Source organism: Thamnophis sirtalis, unplaced genomic scaffold, assembly GCF_051295495.1.
Source record: "Thamnophis sirtalis isolate CommonGarterSnake01/CBP01778 unplaced genomic scaffold, rThaSir2_p1.2 scaffold_4, whole genome shotgun sequence".
NCBI lineage: Eukaryota > Metazoa > Chordata > Lepidosauria > Squamata > Natricidae > Thamnophis > Thamnophis sirtalis.
Window position 1 is genome coordinate 21910731 of NW_028261384.1, and position 15940 is coordinate 21926670.

General features: G+C 39.5%; 1 protein-coding gene across 4 annotated transcripts in view; it reads right to left on the reverse strand.

Annotated features, from left to right (window-relative positions):
• The window catches only part of WAC (WW domain containing adaptor with coiled-coil), a 71320-nt gene that overhangs the window by 13139 nt on the left and 42241 nt on the right, over nt 1-15940 (reverse strand). For all 4 annotated transcript variants that reach the window (XR_015696323.1, XM_087712584.1, XM_087712582.1 and 1 more), the window contains exons 8-9: nt 13439-13678; nt 11059-11178 (exon numbers count right to left, since the gene is read on the reverse strand). Coding sequence is in view for 3 of the 4 variants with exons in the window: in XM_087712584.1 (XP_087568710.1) it covers nt 11059-11178; nt 13439-13678 (360 nt within the window). In the remaining variant the exon portion in view is untranslated. The remainder of the gene's footprint in view (nt 1-11058; nt 11179-13438; nt 13679-15940) is intronic.

Consider the following 15940-nt stretch of genomic DNA (forward strand, 5'->3'; position numbering starts at 1 on the left):
AAAACCAGAGAAGAGACGATTATACTACAGGGAAAAGAGCTGACCATGCTTAAACAGATCCACCGGAGAATCCGGGAACAACGCAGGCAATACCAATTTTTAACAAACGAGTTGAATAAAAGCAGAATAATGTACAGATGGCTAGTACCAGAAGGGGTTCTGGTATCTTGGCAAGGAAAAAGATATAAGATAGAGAATTTAGAAGAAGCACACAAATTCTATGAAGAACACTGTAATAGGGAAGGAAAACAAGGAAGCAAAGAGGAACTAGAATACAGAGGTCAAGTGGAAGAAACATAGAAGACAGCGAAAGAAGCAGGAGAGAAGAACAGAGGCAAGAAAGAGAGAGAGCAGAGAAAGAAGGCACGAGAGGGAAAAGTCAGATACAAACTAGAAGTAAAAGAAACAATCTCAACTAAAGATGGATCAAGAAATAACAATTATGTCGATAAACTTGAATGGACTGAACGCACTAAAAAAAAAAAGAGCCCAGATGTTTAATATTCCTAAGAAATTGAAAGTAGACCAGATATGGGTTAATTGGTATAGATGGATAGAGCAAAGAAATAAAAAGCATTGAAAGAATAGAATAACTCTTAAAAATAATAATTATGAGTAAAACAAGGGGGTCATGATTGGTGAAATCAAATCAGGATGATAGCTGGCATATAGACTGTAGACTGATAGAGAAAAAGAGAAATGATATGAAAAAAATGGACTTGTGGAAATAACGCCCTCAAGAAAACATAAACTGGATTTGAAAGAGACACCTATAACAATAGAAAAAGAAAGGAAGGAAAGAAGGAAGGAAAGGAGGGGAGGAAGGAAGTAGAGAATGGAGGGATGAAGGAAGGGAAAGAAGTGGAGGGTGGGAGAGAGAGAAGGAGAGACAGTAGGAGAGGAAGAAGAAATGTGGAGGAGAGGTAGGGGAAGAAGAAAGAAGTAAGGAGAGGTGGGTGGAAGGGAGAGAAAGAGAAGGAGAGGAGGGAGGAAGAGAGAAAAAGAGAAGGAGAGAGGGTAGGAAGGAGAAGAAAGAGGATAGAAGTAGGGGAGAAGTAAGGGGAAGGAGAGGAGGAAGGAAGGAAGTAGAGAAGGAAGGGAGGGAGAAAAGAAAAAAAAGAAAGAGAAAATAAGGTGAGATGTGGAGGAGAGGTAAGGGAAGAAGAAAGAGATGAGAGGTGGGTGGGAGGGAGAGAAAGAGAAGGAGAAGAGGGAGGAAGAGAGAAAAAGAGAAGGAGAGAGGGTAGGAAGGAGAAGACAGAGAGTAGAAGTAGGGGAGAAGTAAGGGAAGGAAGAAGGGGAAGGAGGAAGGAGGTAGAGAAGGAAGGGAGGGAGCAAAGAAAAGAAGGAGAAAATAAGGTGGTGTCATAGCAGGTGTGAAGGATGGTAAATAATACATTCCAAATTATACCTTATACCCTTTTAAATGGAATAATACCGTATATACTCGAGTATAAGCCGAGTTTTTCAGCCTACTTTTTGGGCTGAAAAAAGCCACCTCGGCTTATACTCGAGTCAGTGCCCGTCCCCGTTTCCTCACCTGCCTGCCCGCTCACTCATTCGGTTTCCTTGCCAGCCTGTCCGCTCGTTCATTCCATTTCCTCCCCTGCCTGCCCGCTCCTTCATCCCGTTTCCTCCCCTGCCTGCCCGCTCCTTCATCCCGTTTCCTAGCCTGCCTGGCCACTCGTTCATTCCGTTTCCTAGCCTGCCTGCCCGCTCGTTCATTCCGTTTCCCACCCCTGCCTGCACGCTCGTTCATCCCGTTTCCTAGCCTGCCTGCACGCTCGTTCATCCCGTTTCCCCCCTGCCTGCATGCTCGTTCATTCTGTTTCCCCCCTGCCTGCACGCTCGTTCATTCAGTTTCCTCCCCTGCCTGCACGCTCGTTCATCCCGTTTCCTAGCCTGCCTGGCCACTCGTTCATTCCATTTCCTAGCCTGCCTGCCCGCTCGTTCTTCCGTTTCCCCCCCTGCCTGCACGCTCGTTCATCCCGTTTCCTAGCCTGCCTGCACGCTCATTCATTCCGTTTCCCCCCTGCCTGCACGCTCATTCATCCCATTTCCTAGCCTGCCTGGCCACTCGTTCATTCCGTTTCCTAGCCTGCCTGCCCACTCGTTCATTCCGTTTCCCCCCTGCCTGCACGCTCGTTCATTCTGTTTCCTAGCCTGCCTGTCCACTCGTTCATCCCGTTTCCCCCCTGCCTGCACGCTCGTTCATCCCATTTCCTAGTCTGCCTGGCCACTCGTTCATTCCGTTTCCTAGCCTGCCTGCACGCTCATTCATTCCGTTTCCCCCCTGCCTGCACGCTCATTCATTCCGTTTCCCCCCTGCCTGCATGCTCGTTCATTCTGTTTCCTAGACTGCCTGGCCACTCATTCATTCCGTTTCCCCTCCCCTGCCTGCACGCTCGTTCATCCCGTTTCCTAGCCTGCCTGGCCATTCATTCATTCCATTTCCTAGCCTGCCTGCCTGTAAGATAATAAATGACAGTAAAAATATAAAGCATAATTATTCTTTTTCTTTGCCATTCTTATATTATTATTATTCCATTTGGAAGGTTATAAGGTATAGTTTAAAATGCTTTGTTTACCATCCTTCCTACCTGCTAAGACACCACCTCATTTTCTCTTTCTTTTCTCCCTCCCTTCCTTCTCTACTTCCTTCTTTTCTCTGTCCCCTTCTTCCTTCCCTTATCTCTTCCCTACTTCTACCCTTTTTCTTCTCCTTCCTATCTTTTCTCCTTCTCTTTCTTTCTCTTCCTCCCTCCCTCCTCTTCTTCTTTTTCTCTCCCTTCTGCCTACCTCTCCTTACCTCTTTCTTCTTCCCTTACCTCTCCTCCACACTTCTTCCTCTCCTACTTCGTATTATATTTGTAAATTGTAGTTATGTTGAAATAAAAAAAAAATTACAATACTCTTTTTGCATTATATGAAAATTTTTGTTGCTCCGTATAAAATTTTTAATCAAGCCCCCCCCCCCCCCGGTCAAAGGTGTCCCTCTTTACCAATCTGAAAATCTGAAAAGGGATCCATAACTATGACCTGGGAGATATTGGAAATATGGATGAAACACCTATGACCTTTGATCTTCCAAGCAACAGAGCTGTGGCAAGTTTGGGAGACAAAACTATTTTTCTCAGAACCACAGGAAATGAAAAAAAACATTTCACAGTTGTTCTGTCATATTTGGCTAATGGAACTAAGCTACGGCCTGTCATTATTTTTAAAAGAAAGACCTTGCCTAAAAAGGTCAAATTCCCACCACGAATTACAGTGCGCGCACATATTAAAGGCTGGATGGATGAAGACGGAACAAAAAAATGGCTGGAAGAAATTTGGAAAGAGCGACCAGGAGCAGCCTTAAAGAAAAAACCATCATTGCTAGTTTGGTTCTTGGTATATGATTCAGAGCCCACACATCTGATGACATAAAAAAAATGGCAAAATCTTCTCAAGTTACTTTGGCCGTTATTCCAGGTGGGCTTACATCTGTATTGCAACCGCTAGATGTGTGTTTAAATAAACCTTTTAAAGACCGTGTGAGAAAGATGTGGCATGAATGGATGTCATCTGGTCAAGCCCGACTGACAAAAGGTGGAAATCTGATGAAGCCCGACATAGAATTGATAGCAAAGTGGGTTCGTGATGCATGGGAAGAGATTCCGGAGGACATGGTGCAACGCGCCTTCAAGAAATGTGGCATTAGTAATGCTATGGATGGCAGTGAAGACAGCGCTTTGTATGAGTTTTGAAGGATTTTAACTCTTGTGTTTTAGCTTGGTTGCTGAATGAGCTAAGGTTTTTGTACTTTTAAAGTTATTGTTGATACCATATTGTTTTTATTGACCCTCTTTTCCACTTACAGAGCTAGTTTACTGTTTTTCTTTGAAATAAATATTCAAAAACATTATTGGTATCTATTTTTATTTTTGAAATTTACCGGTAGCTGCTGCATTTCCCACCCTAGGCTTAAACTCGAGTCAATAACTTTTCCAGTTTTTTGTGGTAAAATTAGGTGCCTCGGCTTATATTCGGGTCGGCCTATGCTCGAGTATATACAGTAATAATATAAGAATGGCAAAGAAAAAGAATAACTATGTGAATGTATACCTATAACTGCATGTAAGAGAATAGATGACAGTAAAAATATAAAGCACAATATAGGTAAATAATACTTGATCGTAAGTAGCTAAGTTTAAATAAATAAATGTATATAAAAATGGATAATGAGTAAAGAGATTACGAACACAAGATAGAAATGTATAGAAAGGAAAACACTAACTGCAAAGAAACCGATTCGGAACTGCTGTATGATACACGATGGAACTTAAGAGCCAAGGTGGCGCAGTGGTTAAATGCAGCACTGCAGGCTACTGCTAGATCAGCAGTTCAGCGGTTCAAATCTCACCGGCTCAGGGTTGACTCAGCCTTCCATCCTTCCGAGGTGGGTAAAATGAGGACCCAGATTGTTGGGGGCAATATGCTGACTCTCTGTAAACCGCTTAGAGAGGGCTGAAAGCCCTATGAAGCGGTATATAAGTCTACTGCTATTGCTATTGCTATTATTGTTCCTATGTTGTTTTCAAGTTATGTGGTTATTTTTGTTCATGTGTTTATGTGTTCTGTTGATGTGCTTATAGCAATATAGCAATAGCAGTAGACTTATGTGTATAAAACAATAAAAAAAGAAAAAAAAGAAAATGAAGATCACATGATCAGCAGCGAATAACACTGAAGCAGCCACAACTTCCCCAAATTTCATTCCCTCAGATGCCATATATTCCAGATTTTGTAAATTAAGTTAGTCCATTTGGGATATCTCAGCTGTAAAATTATCATTCTATGATTCATTGTGTCAACCAGTTTAAAAGTCATGCCAACAAATGCTTTAGTAGCAAGGGTGAAATTCAGCAGATTCTGGAGAACCGGTAGCGGAAATTTTGAGTAGTTTGGAGAAGCGGCAAATACCACCTCTGGCTGGGCCTAGAGTGTGGAGGGACTGGAGATTTTGCAGTATCCTTCCCCTGTCATCCTCACCAAGCCACGTCCACAGAACCGGTAGTAAAAAAATTTGAATTTCACCACGTTTAGTAGTATATAGATAATTTGTTTTCAATACTTTTTAGAATTAAGAAGTACATAAATTGCAGCAAATAAATAAAACATCAGACAAATGCAGTGCTAATCTATGGTTATGAGAGCAATCTCCATAATTTTAATCTAAAAAACTAAGGACACAATATTTAAATATCAAATTTCTTCCTGCATACATAAGTGTACTAACCATATTTAGAAAATACTTGATACATTAAACATTCTGTACTCAAAACATTGCACCACAGGCAGTCTGTACTGACTGAAAATCTGAGCACAAACCTGAAGTACAGGTAGTCCTTTATTTATGATGACAATTGAGCCCAAAATTTCTGTTGTTAAGCAAGACAATTGTTAGATGAGTTTTGCCCCATTTTACAACTTTTCTTGCCACAGTTGCTAAGTAAATTACTACAGTTGGTAAGTTAATAACCCAGTTGTTAAGTGAATCTGGCTTTTTCATCGACTTTGCTTGTCAGAAATTCACATAAGGTGATTACATGAACAAGGGACACCACATCCATCATAAATATCAGCCAACTGCTTAGAGTCCAAATTTTAATCATGTGGCCTTGAGGATGCTGCACCAGTTATATGAAAAGCATTCATAAGTCACTTTTTAAAATGCCACTTTACTTTGAATGCACTAAATGAATGGTTGTAATTTGAGATTGTTACAATAAGGACTTCAGATTATCTTCTGCCTCCTCTGTTTATCTTAATCTAAGAACTTTTTCAAATGGTAAAAATGAATTTCTCTCTAGTTTTGATGAAAATTGAGCATTAAAATTGAATATTTGGGGTAAGAGAAACATGACTTAACTTGACTTCAGTTATTATTTGGCCTACTGAAATCCTGGCAAGTACTGACTGTATTTAATGATACAAGGTATGTATGTTTATAGCAGGAATGAAATGCTACCGGTTCGGGCTGGTTCGCCTGAACTGGTAGTAAAAAAATGGTTTAAAAAGTTGTAAAAAAAAAAAGTTCTGGCGATGGCATGGCACAGCTGATTGTCGCACAGCTAATCGTCAAAACATTTTAAAAAAAATTTAAAAGCATTTTTAATTACCAAGAACCAAGTTTAAAAATGCTTTTAAAAGTTAAAAGTTGGCCAGACACTCAGTCACATGACCCTCCACCACCAAGCCACACCCACCAAGCCACACCCACAGAACCGCTGGGGAAAAAAATGAATTTCACCACTGGTTTATAGGTATATATGTAAAATAATGACTCATTTATTTATGAAAATCTTAACAATATTGGATAATTCTGGTTTACCATATTTTTCGGAGTATAAGACACACCTTTTTACTCCAAAAAGAGGGTGAAAATCTTGAGTGCGTCTTATACTCTGAATTTAGCAGCCTGGTCATCTGGAAAAGGGACAGGTGAAGTGGGCACTGCAGAGATTGTGATGACTGGAAAGGAGAGTAGTTTTGCTTTTGGGGCTCCAGCTTGGTTCGGCTCCCAGGAGGGCTTAGGTGGTGGTGGCGGTGGCAGTGACGCCTCACATTGCTGGGGAGTGAAGTCATTGTGGCCATTGTTTCCCCTGAGCTGCGTGCCAAATCTATGAGGGACCTTTCACTTGCAGGAGGAGAAGAAGGGAGGAGTATACCAAAGACTCTGAGTAACTGGGAAAGAAAGCCGCACTTGGAACCTGCTGAAAACTGCCGCCCAAAAAGCACGGCCTTCTTTCCCAGTTACTCAAGAAGCTTTGGTTTAAGGAGGCGCTGCTTTAAGCTGCCCTCCTCCTCCTCCTCCTGCAAACGAAAGGTGCCTCAGAGATGGTAAATTTCTCAGCTAGATTGGGAAGTTAAAAACTTGAAATGGGGTACAATCAAGCTTGATTCAAAGGCTTTGGCTCCTGAGAATCCAGAGAGATTGAGGGGTGGGAGTGGGAGGAAGGGAAGAAGAACAATCTCCTCTCTACGAAGACTTTTCTCGGAACGCTAGATTGGGAAGTTAAAAACCTGGAATGGGCTACAATCAAGCTTGATTCAAAGGCTTTGGCTCCTGAGATCACTGTGTTGCCACCCAAAAAGCTGGTACCGCGATCTCTGCAGCTCCTGCTTTACCTGCCCCTTCTCGGGCGGTTGCAGGTGGCAGAGATCGCAGTAATAGCATTTTTGGGTGGCAGCGCAATGATCTCAAGAGCCAAAGCCTTTGAATCAAGCTTGCTTGCTATTAGCCCCGATAGGATCTTGGCTAGTGGAAGAAGTGCAGGATGGAAAGGAAGCTTCGGAATGCAGGAGCGCCAGGTCAGGAGTCTCCCTGCAGCCTAGCACCTGCTTTGGCATGAATCTGATAGTAATTATAATATTTGTGGAATAATGAGGTTAATTTTCTGATAAACGTGTGGTGAAATCACTTTACTAATTACTTCTCTTGATTTAAAATGAGATTGATACAAAGAAAATTTCTTAACATAACACAAACCAGATACAATCTTATATATAAGCTGGTGTAATTGCCTAAAAATGGACATCTACATAGAAACAGTAATTGGCTGACTGCCAACTGCCAATTTAGGATTGAAATAAATAGGGCAGAAAAGGCTTTTAATCAATTTTTCTTGTGTTAAGGATAGCTCTATTGCTAATATTTGATATATATTAAAATATGCAGAAATGTGGATTTTTAGGGTGTTGATTCATATAATGGTCATACAAACTTGGAAGGATAAATCTGTATCTGATTTGCAGCAATAGATTATTTTTGTGTCCACATTTAAATTAGATTTTGGGATGGGATGGTGTGCAATGTGTATGTCCTTCTTTTTGCCAAAATGACAAGAAGAAAACCTTTCAATAGTAGTGTCAAAATATGTTCAAATTATTATTTACAATGTTACTTTCTAGGACTCTTTATTTTTTTAATATCATGATTATTAATCTTATTAATCTTGAAGCTACAGTTAATAATGTTGTATATACTTGATATATACAAGTAGTCCTCAGTTAATAACTTCTCATTCATGACCATTCAAAGTTGTGATTGTGCTGAATAAGTGGTATCTATTACTGGTTCTCCACGTTCTAACTGTTGCTGTGCCCCCAAAGTCACATGATCATGATCCAGGCACTTGGCAACCAGTTTATACTTAGAACGGTCACAATATCCCATGTCATCACCATTTGTGACCTTCCTGCCAACTTCCCATAAGCAAAGTCAGTCAGGAAATTGGCAAAGAAGGTTGTAAGTTATTCCTATTTTTTCTCCCAAGGAGCCCCACTATAGAGAATGATATCCCAAAGATCTTTCTCCATAGCACAAACTCATTTTGTAGCACCCTTGCTACAGCAGTAATCCTCCTCAAATACACTCGCCAATCCCTCAATCCGGCACCTCATTCTATAGTACTCATCTACCAATAAGCCTTCTTGTCACTCCCTAGGATTTGTAACTTTCTGTCAGCTTTTCCATTAACTTTGCTTTTGGGAAGGCAGCAGGAGTCACAAATTATGGTCACATGAGGTTCCCACTTAGCGACGAACAACCCTCACTTAACTGCTGACAACAAGAATGGCTATGATTGCCATTGCTAAGCATGATATATCACTTTACAACTGCATCAGTTAAAACAAAATTCCAGTCCCAATTACTGTAATTAAGCAAATACTACCTGCATATTTTCTTTTAATTAGATTATAATAAAAACTACCCAGTCCTAGTTGCTAGAGGCATCTGAAAATATATGTGTATTTTCTCTACTGCACAAACAGTAACTTTATTTTAAACCAAATCACAAGGATGCATAAACTTCTGAACAGATATACATTATTTTTTGCTCCATACGACGCACTTTCCCCCCGCCCAAAAAAGTAAGTGGAAATATCTGTGCGCCTTACGGAGCAAAGATTGCATCACAGACGGGCCACAGTGGGGGGGGAGAGGGGGTTAGTGTGGCGACAGCCAGCAGCAGTGAACGGCCTGTTGCCACCGCCACCACCTATTGGAGGTTCAATTGGCCTCTCAGAACACCGCCAATCAGTTGTTCCAGGCGGCGGGGATCACCGCTGCCATCTGTCGTTGCCACCGCCACCAGTTGAATCAGCCTCCTGGAATATCACAGAACAGCTGTTCCAGGCGTCTGGGATTGCCACAGCCATTCACCACTGCCGGTGAGCGGCAATAGCTGGGAAACACTGGTGGCTCCAGCATTCCCCAGAGGAGGCAGCAGACACAGCAATGGCGCTATTTCCGGTTGGCCAGCCCGGTGATCAGGGGGCTACAAGAGGCCAGGATCCAGCTATAGTTCAGCTGACCGGTAATGGAGGCAATGAGGCAGAGCCCTGATGAGCCACAAGCTGGCGCTTGGAGGCAGAGGCAGATTTTTTATTTTCTTGTTTTCCTCCTCTAAAGCTAGGTGCGTCTTATAGAGCGAAAAATATTATATTTTTCACATATCACCAGTCCTTTGAGGTAGAGTAGACCAAAACTCAAAAATTATGAATATTAGTATCATTCGTATTACAATGTTAAGAGTAATAGAACCTTGCAAAAGCCTTTCTCCTTTTACATTCCAGAGAACTTGTGAAGGCCAACTCTGAGATGCTTACTCAAATTACATTTCCACTTTGCACTCAGATTTTGCTTATCTGACCGTTGTCTAGGCTGCACTCTTCTTCCTTTCTCTCAAGGTTACTCATACACATACAGAGAAAGTCTTGATTTCAGTATTAAAGAGGATTTCTAATGATAACCAAGAATTCACCTATGACACAGACCCAAGATGGGATATACATCTTTACAAGCAGGGGGTGGCTGTTGGATACACAGTGATTACCAACCTGCTCCTTCTTAGAAAAAAATCTGGTACTTTTAAAACAACAGGCAGAACTTCAGAAATTATGAATTGAGACTAACAAAAGCAGAAGCGAGTAGCCCGTAGACTCCAATTAACATTTAGAAATTTTAAAGAAATTGGAATAGTCCAGTTAAATAAACCTGTTTCCAGAGTACATTTTATTTGTGGTTGAAAAGGGTATAACAAATAACTGGAAAATTGCATGAAGATTAATTTTGTTTCCATGCTGTACTAAGTCCAACTTTAAAGTCTAATATTCTTATTCCTATCTTAAATTATAAAAAATTTGCTTATTTGTGAATAAAGTACACAGAATACGTCTTCTCTAGAAATTATCTTGCAATTGGTAATGTTAATTTGAAATATCTAGTACTCTAAAGCTGCATGGGGCACAAAGTATGAGACATTTAAAAGAAACCAGGGCACTCTGTTCTTTGAATTTATTTTACCCCTAATTGTTAATCATTCAACAAGATTAATAGGACGTTACATGAAATTCAAAATACTTTAGTACAAAGCAGAAATCTAATCTTTAAAAAAAAGATTTATGTGCGCCTTTGAATCAGTCTTGATTTTTGCAAACTGTTTGCAAAGTCCATGAAGTTTTATTGACAACATTTTTGGAAGTGATTTGCCACTACTTTCTTTCTGGGCTGAGAACATTTGACTAGTTCAAAATTACCAAGTTGGCTTTGTGCATAAGGCAGAATCAGAATTCACAATATCCTGGTTTCTAGCCTCAGCCTTTACATCAAACTGACTGTCTGCTCCAGTTTTAAGTATTCCCTGTCAAAATACTATATGAAACAAAACAAAATGTTAAAATGTAATAAATAATATAATTACAAATGCAAATCAAGCCAAACAATTTGGAAAATGGTAATTTAGTTGTCAGTGGATAATCAGCGGGGCAATCATTAGATAAAATTATTGCATAAAATTTTACACTTTCTTTCCATTACTGAATATACTTATTCTGGATGCTATAAGAGCATTAATCACTTCCCAGAATTTACCTCAGATAAACTTAGATATAAACAGCGCTTCTCTAGAAAATAACTTTTCATTATTTTGGCAATTATTGTTCATCGGTCAAGCTCACATTCAATACAGACAACTTCACAAAGATAGCAACAAGAAGCGTTCAAATTACCTTGTGTAGAAAGCTGTGTTGCTTGAGTAATCAAGGAACTTATATTAAAAGATGGTCCGGCAGTGAGAATTTTATGAAGAATTGACTGCAGAGAAGCTTGTGTCACAGCAGCTGTAAGAACTAATACAAATAAAGATTATGAAAGTATTGTTCCCTAAACCAAAGTAAGTTAAAGCTATTTTATACATTTATGATAAAACTTAGCAATTGTATAAACAAAGTTGTTTTCCCTCTTTCTGAAAGATTGGAACACTGCTATCATGTTATCCTGTCTTTCTTTTCACTAGACTAGACATAACAAATTTCAGCAACTGTTCTTCATGTTTTAGGTTCCAGTCCCCTAATCATCTTTATTGTTCTTCTCTGCACTTTTTTAGTATCTTAACATCTTTTTTATATTATAGCAACCAAAACTGGATTTGGACGCAATATTCCGAGTGTGGTCTTACCAAGGCATTGTAGTGATATTAACACTTCATGTGGTTTTGATTCTATCTCTGTTAATGCAACCTAGGATTGCATTGCTTTTTTGGCAACTGCAGTACAATCCTGGCTCATATGTACATGATTGTCCACTAGGATTCCAAAATCCCCTTTGCAGTTACTAGTATTGAGTCATACACTACCTATTCTATAACTGTGCATCTGATTTTTCTTGCCTAGAGATAAAACCTTACTTTTCTCACCACTGAATTTCATTTTGTTAGATAGGGTCCCGTGTTCAAGACTATCAAGGTCCTTCTTCTAGAGCAGGTGTGTCAAACTCAATTTCATTGAGGGTCACATCAGGGTTGTGTTTGACCTCAGAGGGCCAGGGTGGGCGTGGACAGCTCAATGTTACTCGTATTGTGGACACTTGTGGTGGTCTAAGCGCTCTGCCAGATAAAACTTTCTCCCGGGCTCCGTTTTTAGCTGTGATGGCTTCCTGCAACCCTCAAGAGGGCCCTCAAGAGCTCCATTTTCAGCTGCAACAACTTCCTGCAATCCTCTGCCAGTGAAAACGGAGCTTGGGAGGGCTACATGTCGGCTGCAAGGGCCTCCTGCAACCCTCTGCCAGCAAAAAGGGAGCTCAGGAGGTCAACACAAACTCAATTTTTGCTGGCAGAGGCATCACTGGTCAGTCCTTCACTGTTTCCAGGGCAGCTCCGTGGGCCAGATCTAAGCATCTGGTAATTCCCCAGCACTCCATGATCTTTTGAAAGATAGGGTCAATTGGTTCTGAGATCACGTCTGCCAATACTTTCAGAATCTTGGGGCGTAATCCATCTGGTCCTGGTGATTTCAACATCTATAGTGGATAGGTATTCTCTTACCATTTTCTTGGTTTGACTTGCATTCTTAATCTGCATTTTTTAGATTTTTTTTTTTGATAGGTTTAACCATATTTTTCCTTTTGTAGAAAGACAAATGCAAAAAATTAGTTAAGTAGTTCTGCTGTTTCCCTACTGCTTGTTACCTTCTCCCACATAGACCAATTGTTTCCTTGACTTTTCTTTGTTTATATATTGAAAGAAGGGTGGGTTTGTTTGGTTTTTTTTTTTTTTTGTTTTGTTACTTTTGACTTTATTGGAAGCCTTAGTTCTTTTTTAAGCCTAAGCTTTCCTGACTTCATATTTGCTGGTTTGGGCTATTTGCTGATATTCTACCTTAGTCATGTGCCCTCTCTTCCATTTTTATACTTGTCTTTTTGTCTTTCAATTTATCAGAGGTCTTTGTGCAGCCATGCTGACTTCTTTTGAGATCTCTTTATTTTTCTTCTTCATTGGAATAGTACTAGATTAGAAAAGGATCAAAATAAATAGGAATAATTGCTTTCTCTTAAAAAAACTAGAACTAGGTTCATCCAATGACACTGAAAGAAGGACAAGCAAAATAGGCAAAATTAATGTGCAGGACATTAATTGCACAATGTAGTTGTTAATCTTCTGAATTTATCAGCTTACGTGGTAAATTACTAGCTTTGATGACTTAAAAAATATTGGATAATTCATAGACAACAGACTTATCAGAGTTACTAATCTTGAAGATATAGTCACCATATGTAAGAAGTAAAATAATGGCTGTATATAAATACTGTTTATAATGTTTTAAATAGACACTAGGTTTTTAAGAGGGAAAGAATAGGAAGAAGTGTTTTCTATAAGATAATCAAAAGTAGAATTCAACGTTAAGTTCTGCTCCTTTTCACACGATTCCTCTGGAAATACTAGATTCAAAATTTGTTTCCAGGTATTATAGAGCACAGCATAATTAACCAGAAATACTGATCACAAATTTCTAACAATCTTATTCCATTTTTATTACTGTATCTTCTTATAAAAGTAGAATTCCCCAATCAATACATTTGAATAATTTTTAAAAAATTATAAGACCAACCTACCTTCATTTATTTTGGATATATCTACGCTAGAATTATTAAGCTGCAAGGTGGCTTGAAGAGCAGGCAGTAACTGTCGAAGGAGATTAGGATCCTGAAGTAATGGAGGAATTGGTGATTGCGAAACAGGTGAAACAGGGACAGTAGAAGCAGATGAAGTTGGTGCAGAAGGTAGATTTAATCCAGAAGCAGATGATGTAGAAGGAGTTGTACAGGTGTGGGATAGAGACTTGTCCGAAGATTCTGAAAATGAAGGGGGGAAAGTTGCTTTTTCCCAAAAAACTGCTGTTACCTATCATATATCAGTTACAGGAAATTGAATCCCCACCCACCCCTTCATAAGATGTCATCACGAGATAGGTTTTAAGGACATAAAGTTGCATTCCCCGAAATATGACCTCTTATCATCATCTGTGCCTCTTCTACTCTCTCACAAATGCTCCAGGAAGAGAAGGCATATAAAATAGTTTGACACATTATCAATTTGTCAATTATTATTCTAAAATTATCATATGACCAAACTTTAATTTCCCAAAGTAGTTGACCAAAGAAAATAATGCTGAATGAAGTTCAACATAAAACACCCATTGGATGACAGTGAATTTACAGAGCAGAAAGCACTAACAATCTAATTTTAATGTAGCATCAAAGAACAGCAACATCTATATTAATCCATTTTATTAGTCCATTTGATCAGATAGTACTGAAGCTTTTAGAATAGATAAAATATGAGCAAATATTTTGCTCTTTTGGGTTTTGAAAGTTTATAAATCCCTTGGTTTCACTAAGATAGGTGGTATTGTGGCCCAGTGGTAGACACTTGCCTCCCACTTGGAAAGTTAAGAGTTCAATCCTAGGAAGATGTTTCTCTCCTAGGGCAGAAAGAAGTTTTTCTTTCAAGGTCCGAGACTCAAAACATATCAGCAAAAATTGGAGGAACTGTATATATGTACAGCATGAAGGACAGAAAGGAAAGGGGAACATGATTTAAACCTTTAAATATAAAGTGAATACAATTCTAGAAGGCAGTATTTTCAATATTAAATAAAAATCAAGAACACAGGGACACAATGTCAAACTGATAGGAATTAAAATTAGATTGCTTTACTACATAGACAGAGTAAGTTTGGAACCAACTCCCAGCGTAGGTAGTGGGTCAATAATTAGTAGCTATCCTAACATGGTTAGGATAAGCACAAGCCTATCATTCACCAATAATTAAAAATTAAAATAAATTTTAAAAAATGAATAAATTGAAATTTTAAAAAACTAAAGGGGAAGATTTGGTGGACCATTAGGTTTTGTCTGCCACCTATTTTCCATGTTTCTAAGGTTGATGAATTACTTCACAGTACTTGCTTCATTTTCTCCATAAACATATGGACTTATTTCAATCACACATTAATTGTGCAATACTATCAAATCTAATGAATGGCCAAGGCAAATTTATCATTTTCAATGCTATTAGAGCTGCAGCTCTGATCACCAAATCTTGCTACATATTACATTACGTTTCTTTGGCTCAATAAGTAAATTTCAGTGGTTTCAAACTAAATTATTTTACAAAACATGTAAAAGAGTTTCATTTATTGAGCGTTCCCACTGTCAATAGGAGTTCCTCCAAACTCAGTGTTTGCCCCATTTTATGACCTTTCTTGCCACAATTGGTAGGAATCACTGCAGTTATTAAATTAGTATCACAATTGCTGAGTGAATCTGACTTCCACATGGACCTTGCTTGTTAGAAGATCGCAAAAGGGGATCTCGGGACTCCGGAACACTGCAACCGTCATAAATATGAGTTAAGTTACCAAGTATCCAAATTTTGATCATGTTGACCACAGGGTTGCTGTACCGATTATAAGTGTGAAAAATGGCCATAAGTCACTTTTTTCAGTGCCATTATAACTTTGAATAGTTATTAACAAACTGTTTTAAGTCAAGGAATTCTTGTAATTATGTAGTTTTGCATTGGTCAGAGCACTTTAAGTACTATATCCAATTTTGGGCACCGAACTGCCTATCTAGTACTGAGCTTCAAAGAATAGTAGTGATCAGTAAGTAGTTGACTAGTACACATCTTTAACTACAAAACACCTGACATTATAAACTATAATATAGACCAGTGATTGCAAACCTTTTTGGCTCATGCCAAAAGCGGGGGGGGGGGGGGAGCGCAGGAGGGTCATGCACGGACATGCCACACCCATAATGCTAAGCGCATGACTGCAGCACGCATACACGCACAACCAGCACTCTCCCCCATTTTTGGCATACTTTTTTTCACCAGCTCCAGAGGCTTTATAGGAGCCTGGGAAGGGTGAAAACGCCCCCCCCCCCAAGAGGCCCTCTGGAGGCTTTAGGAGCTTCCCTGAAGCCTCTGGAGCATGAAAAACCGGTCCTACGGGCAAACCGGAAGTTTGGAAGTTCCAGTTTGGACAGAGGGCTGGTTTTAGCCCTCCAGAGCAATCAGGAAGCTTCCCTGAAGGCTCCGAATGGCAAAAA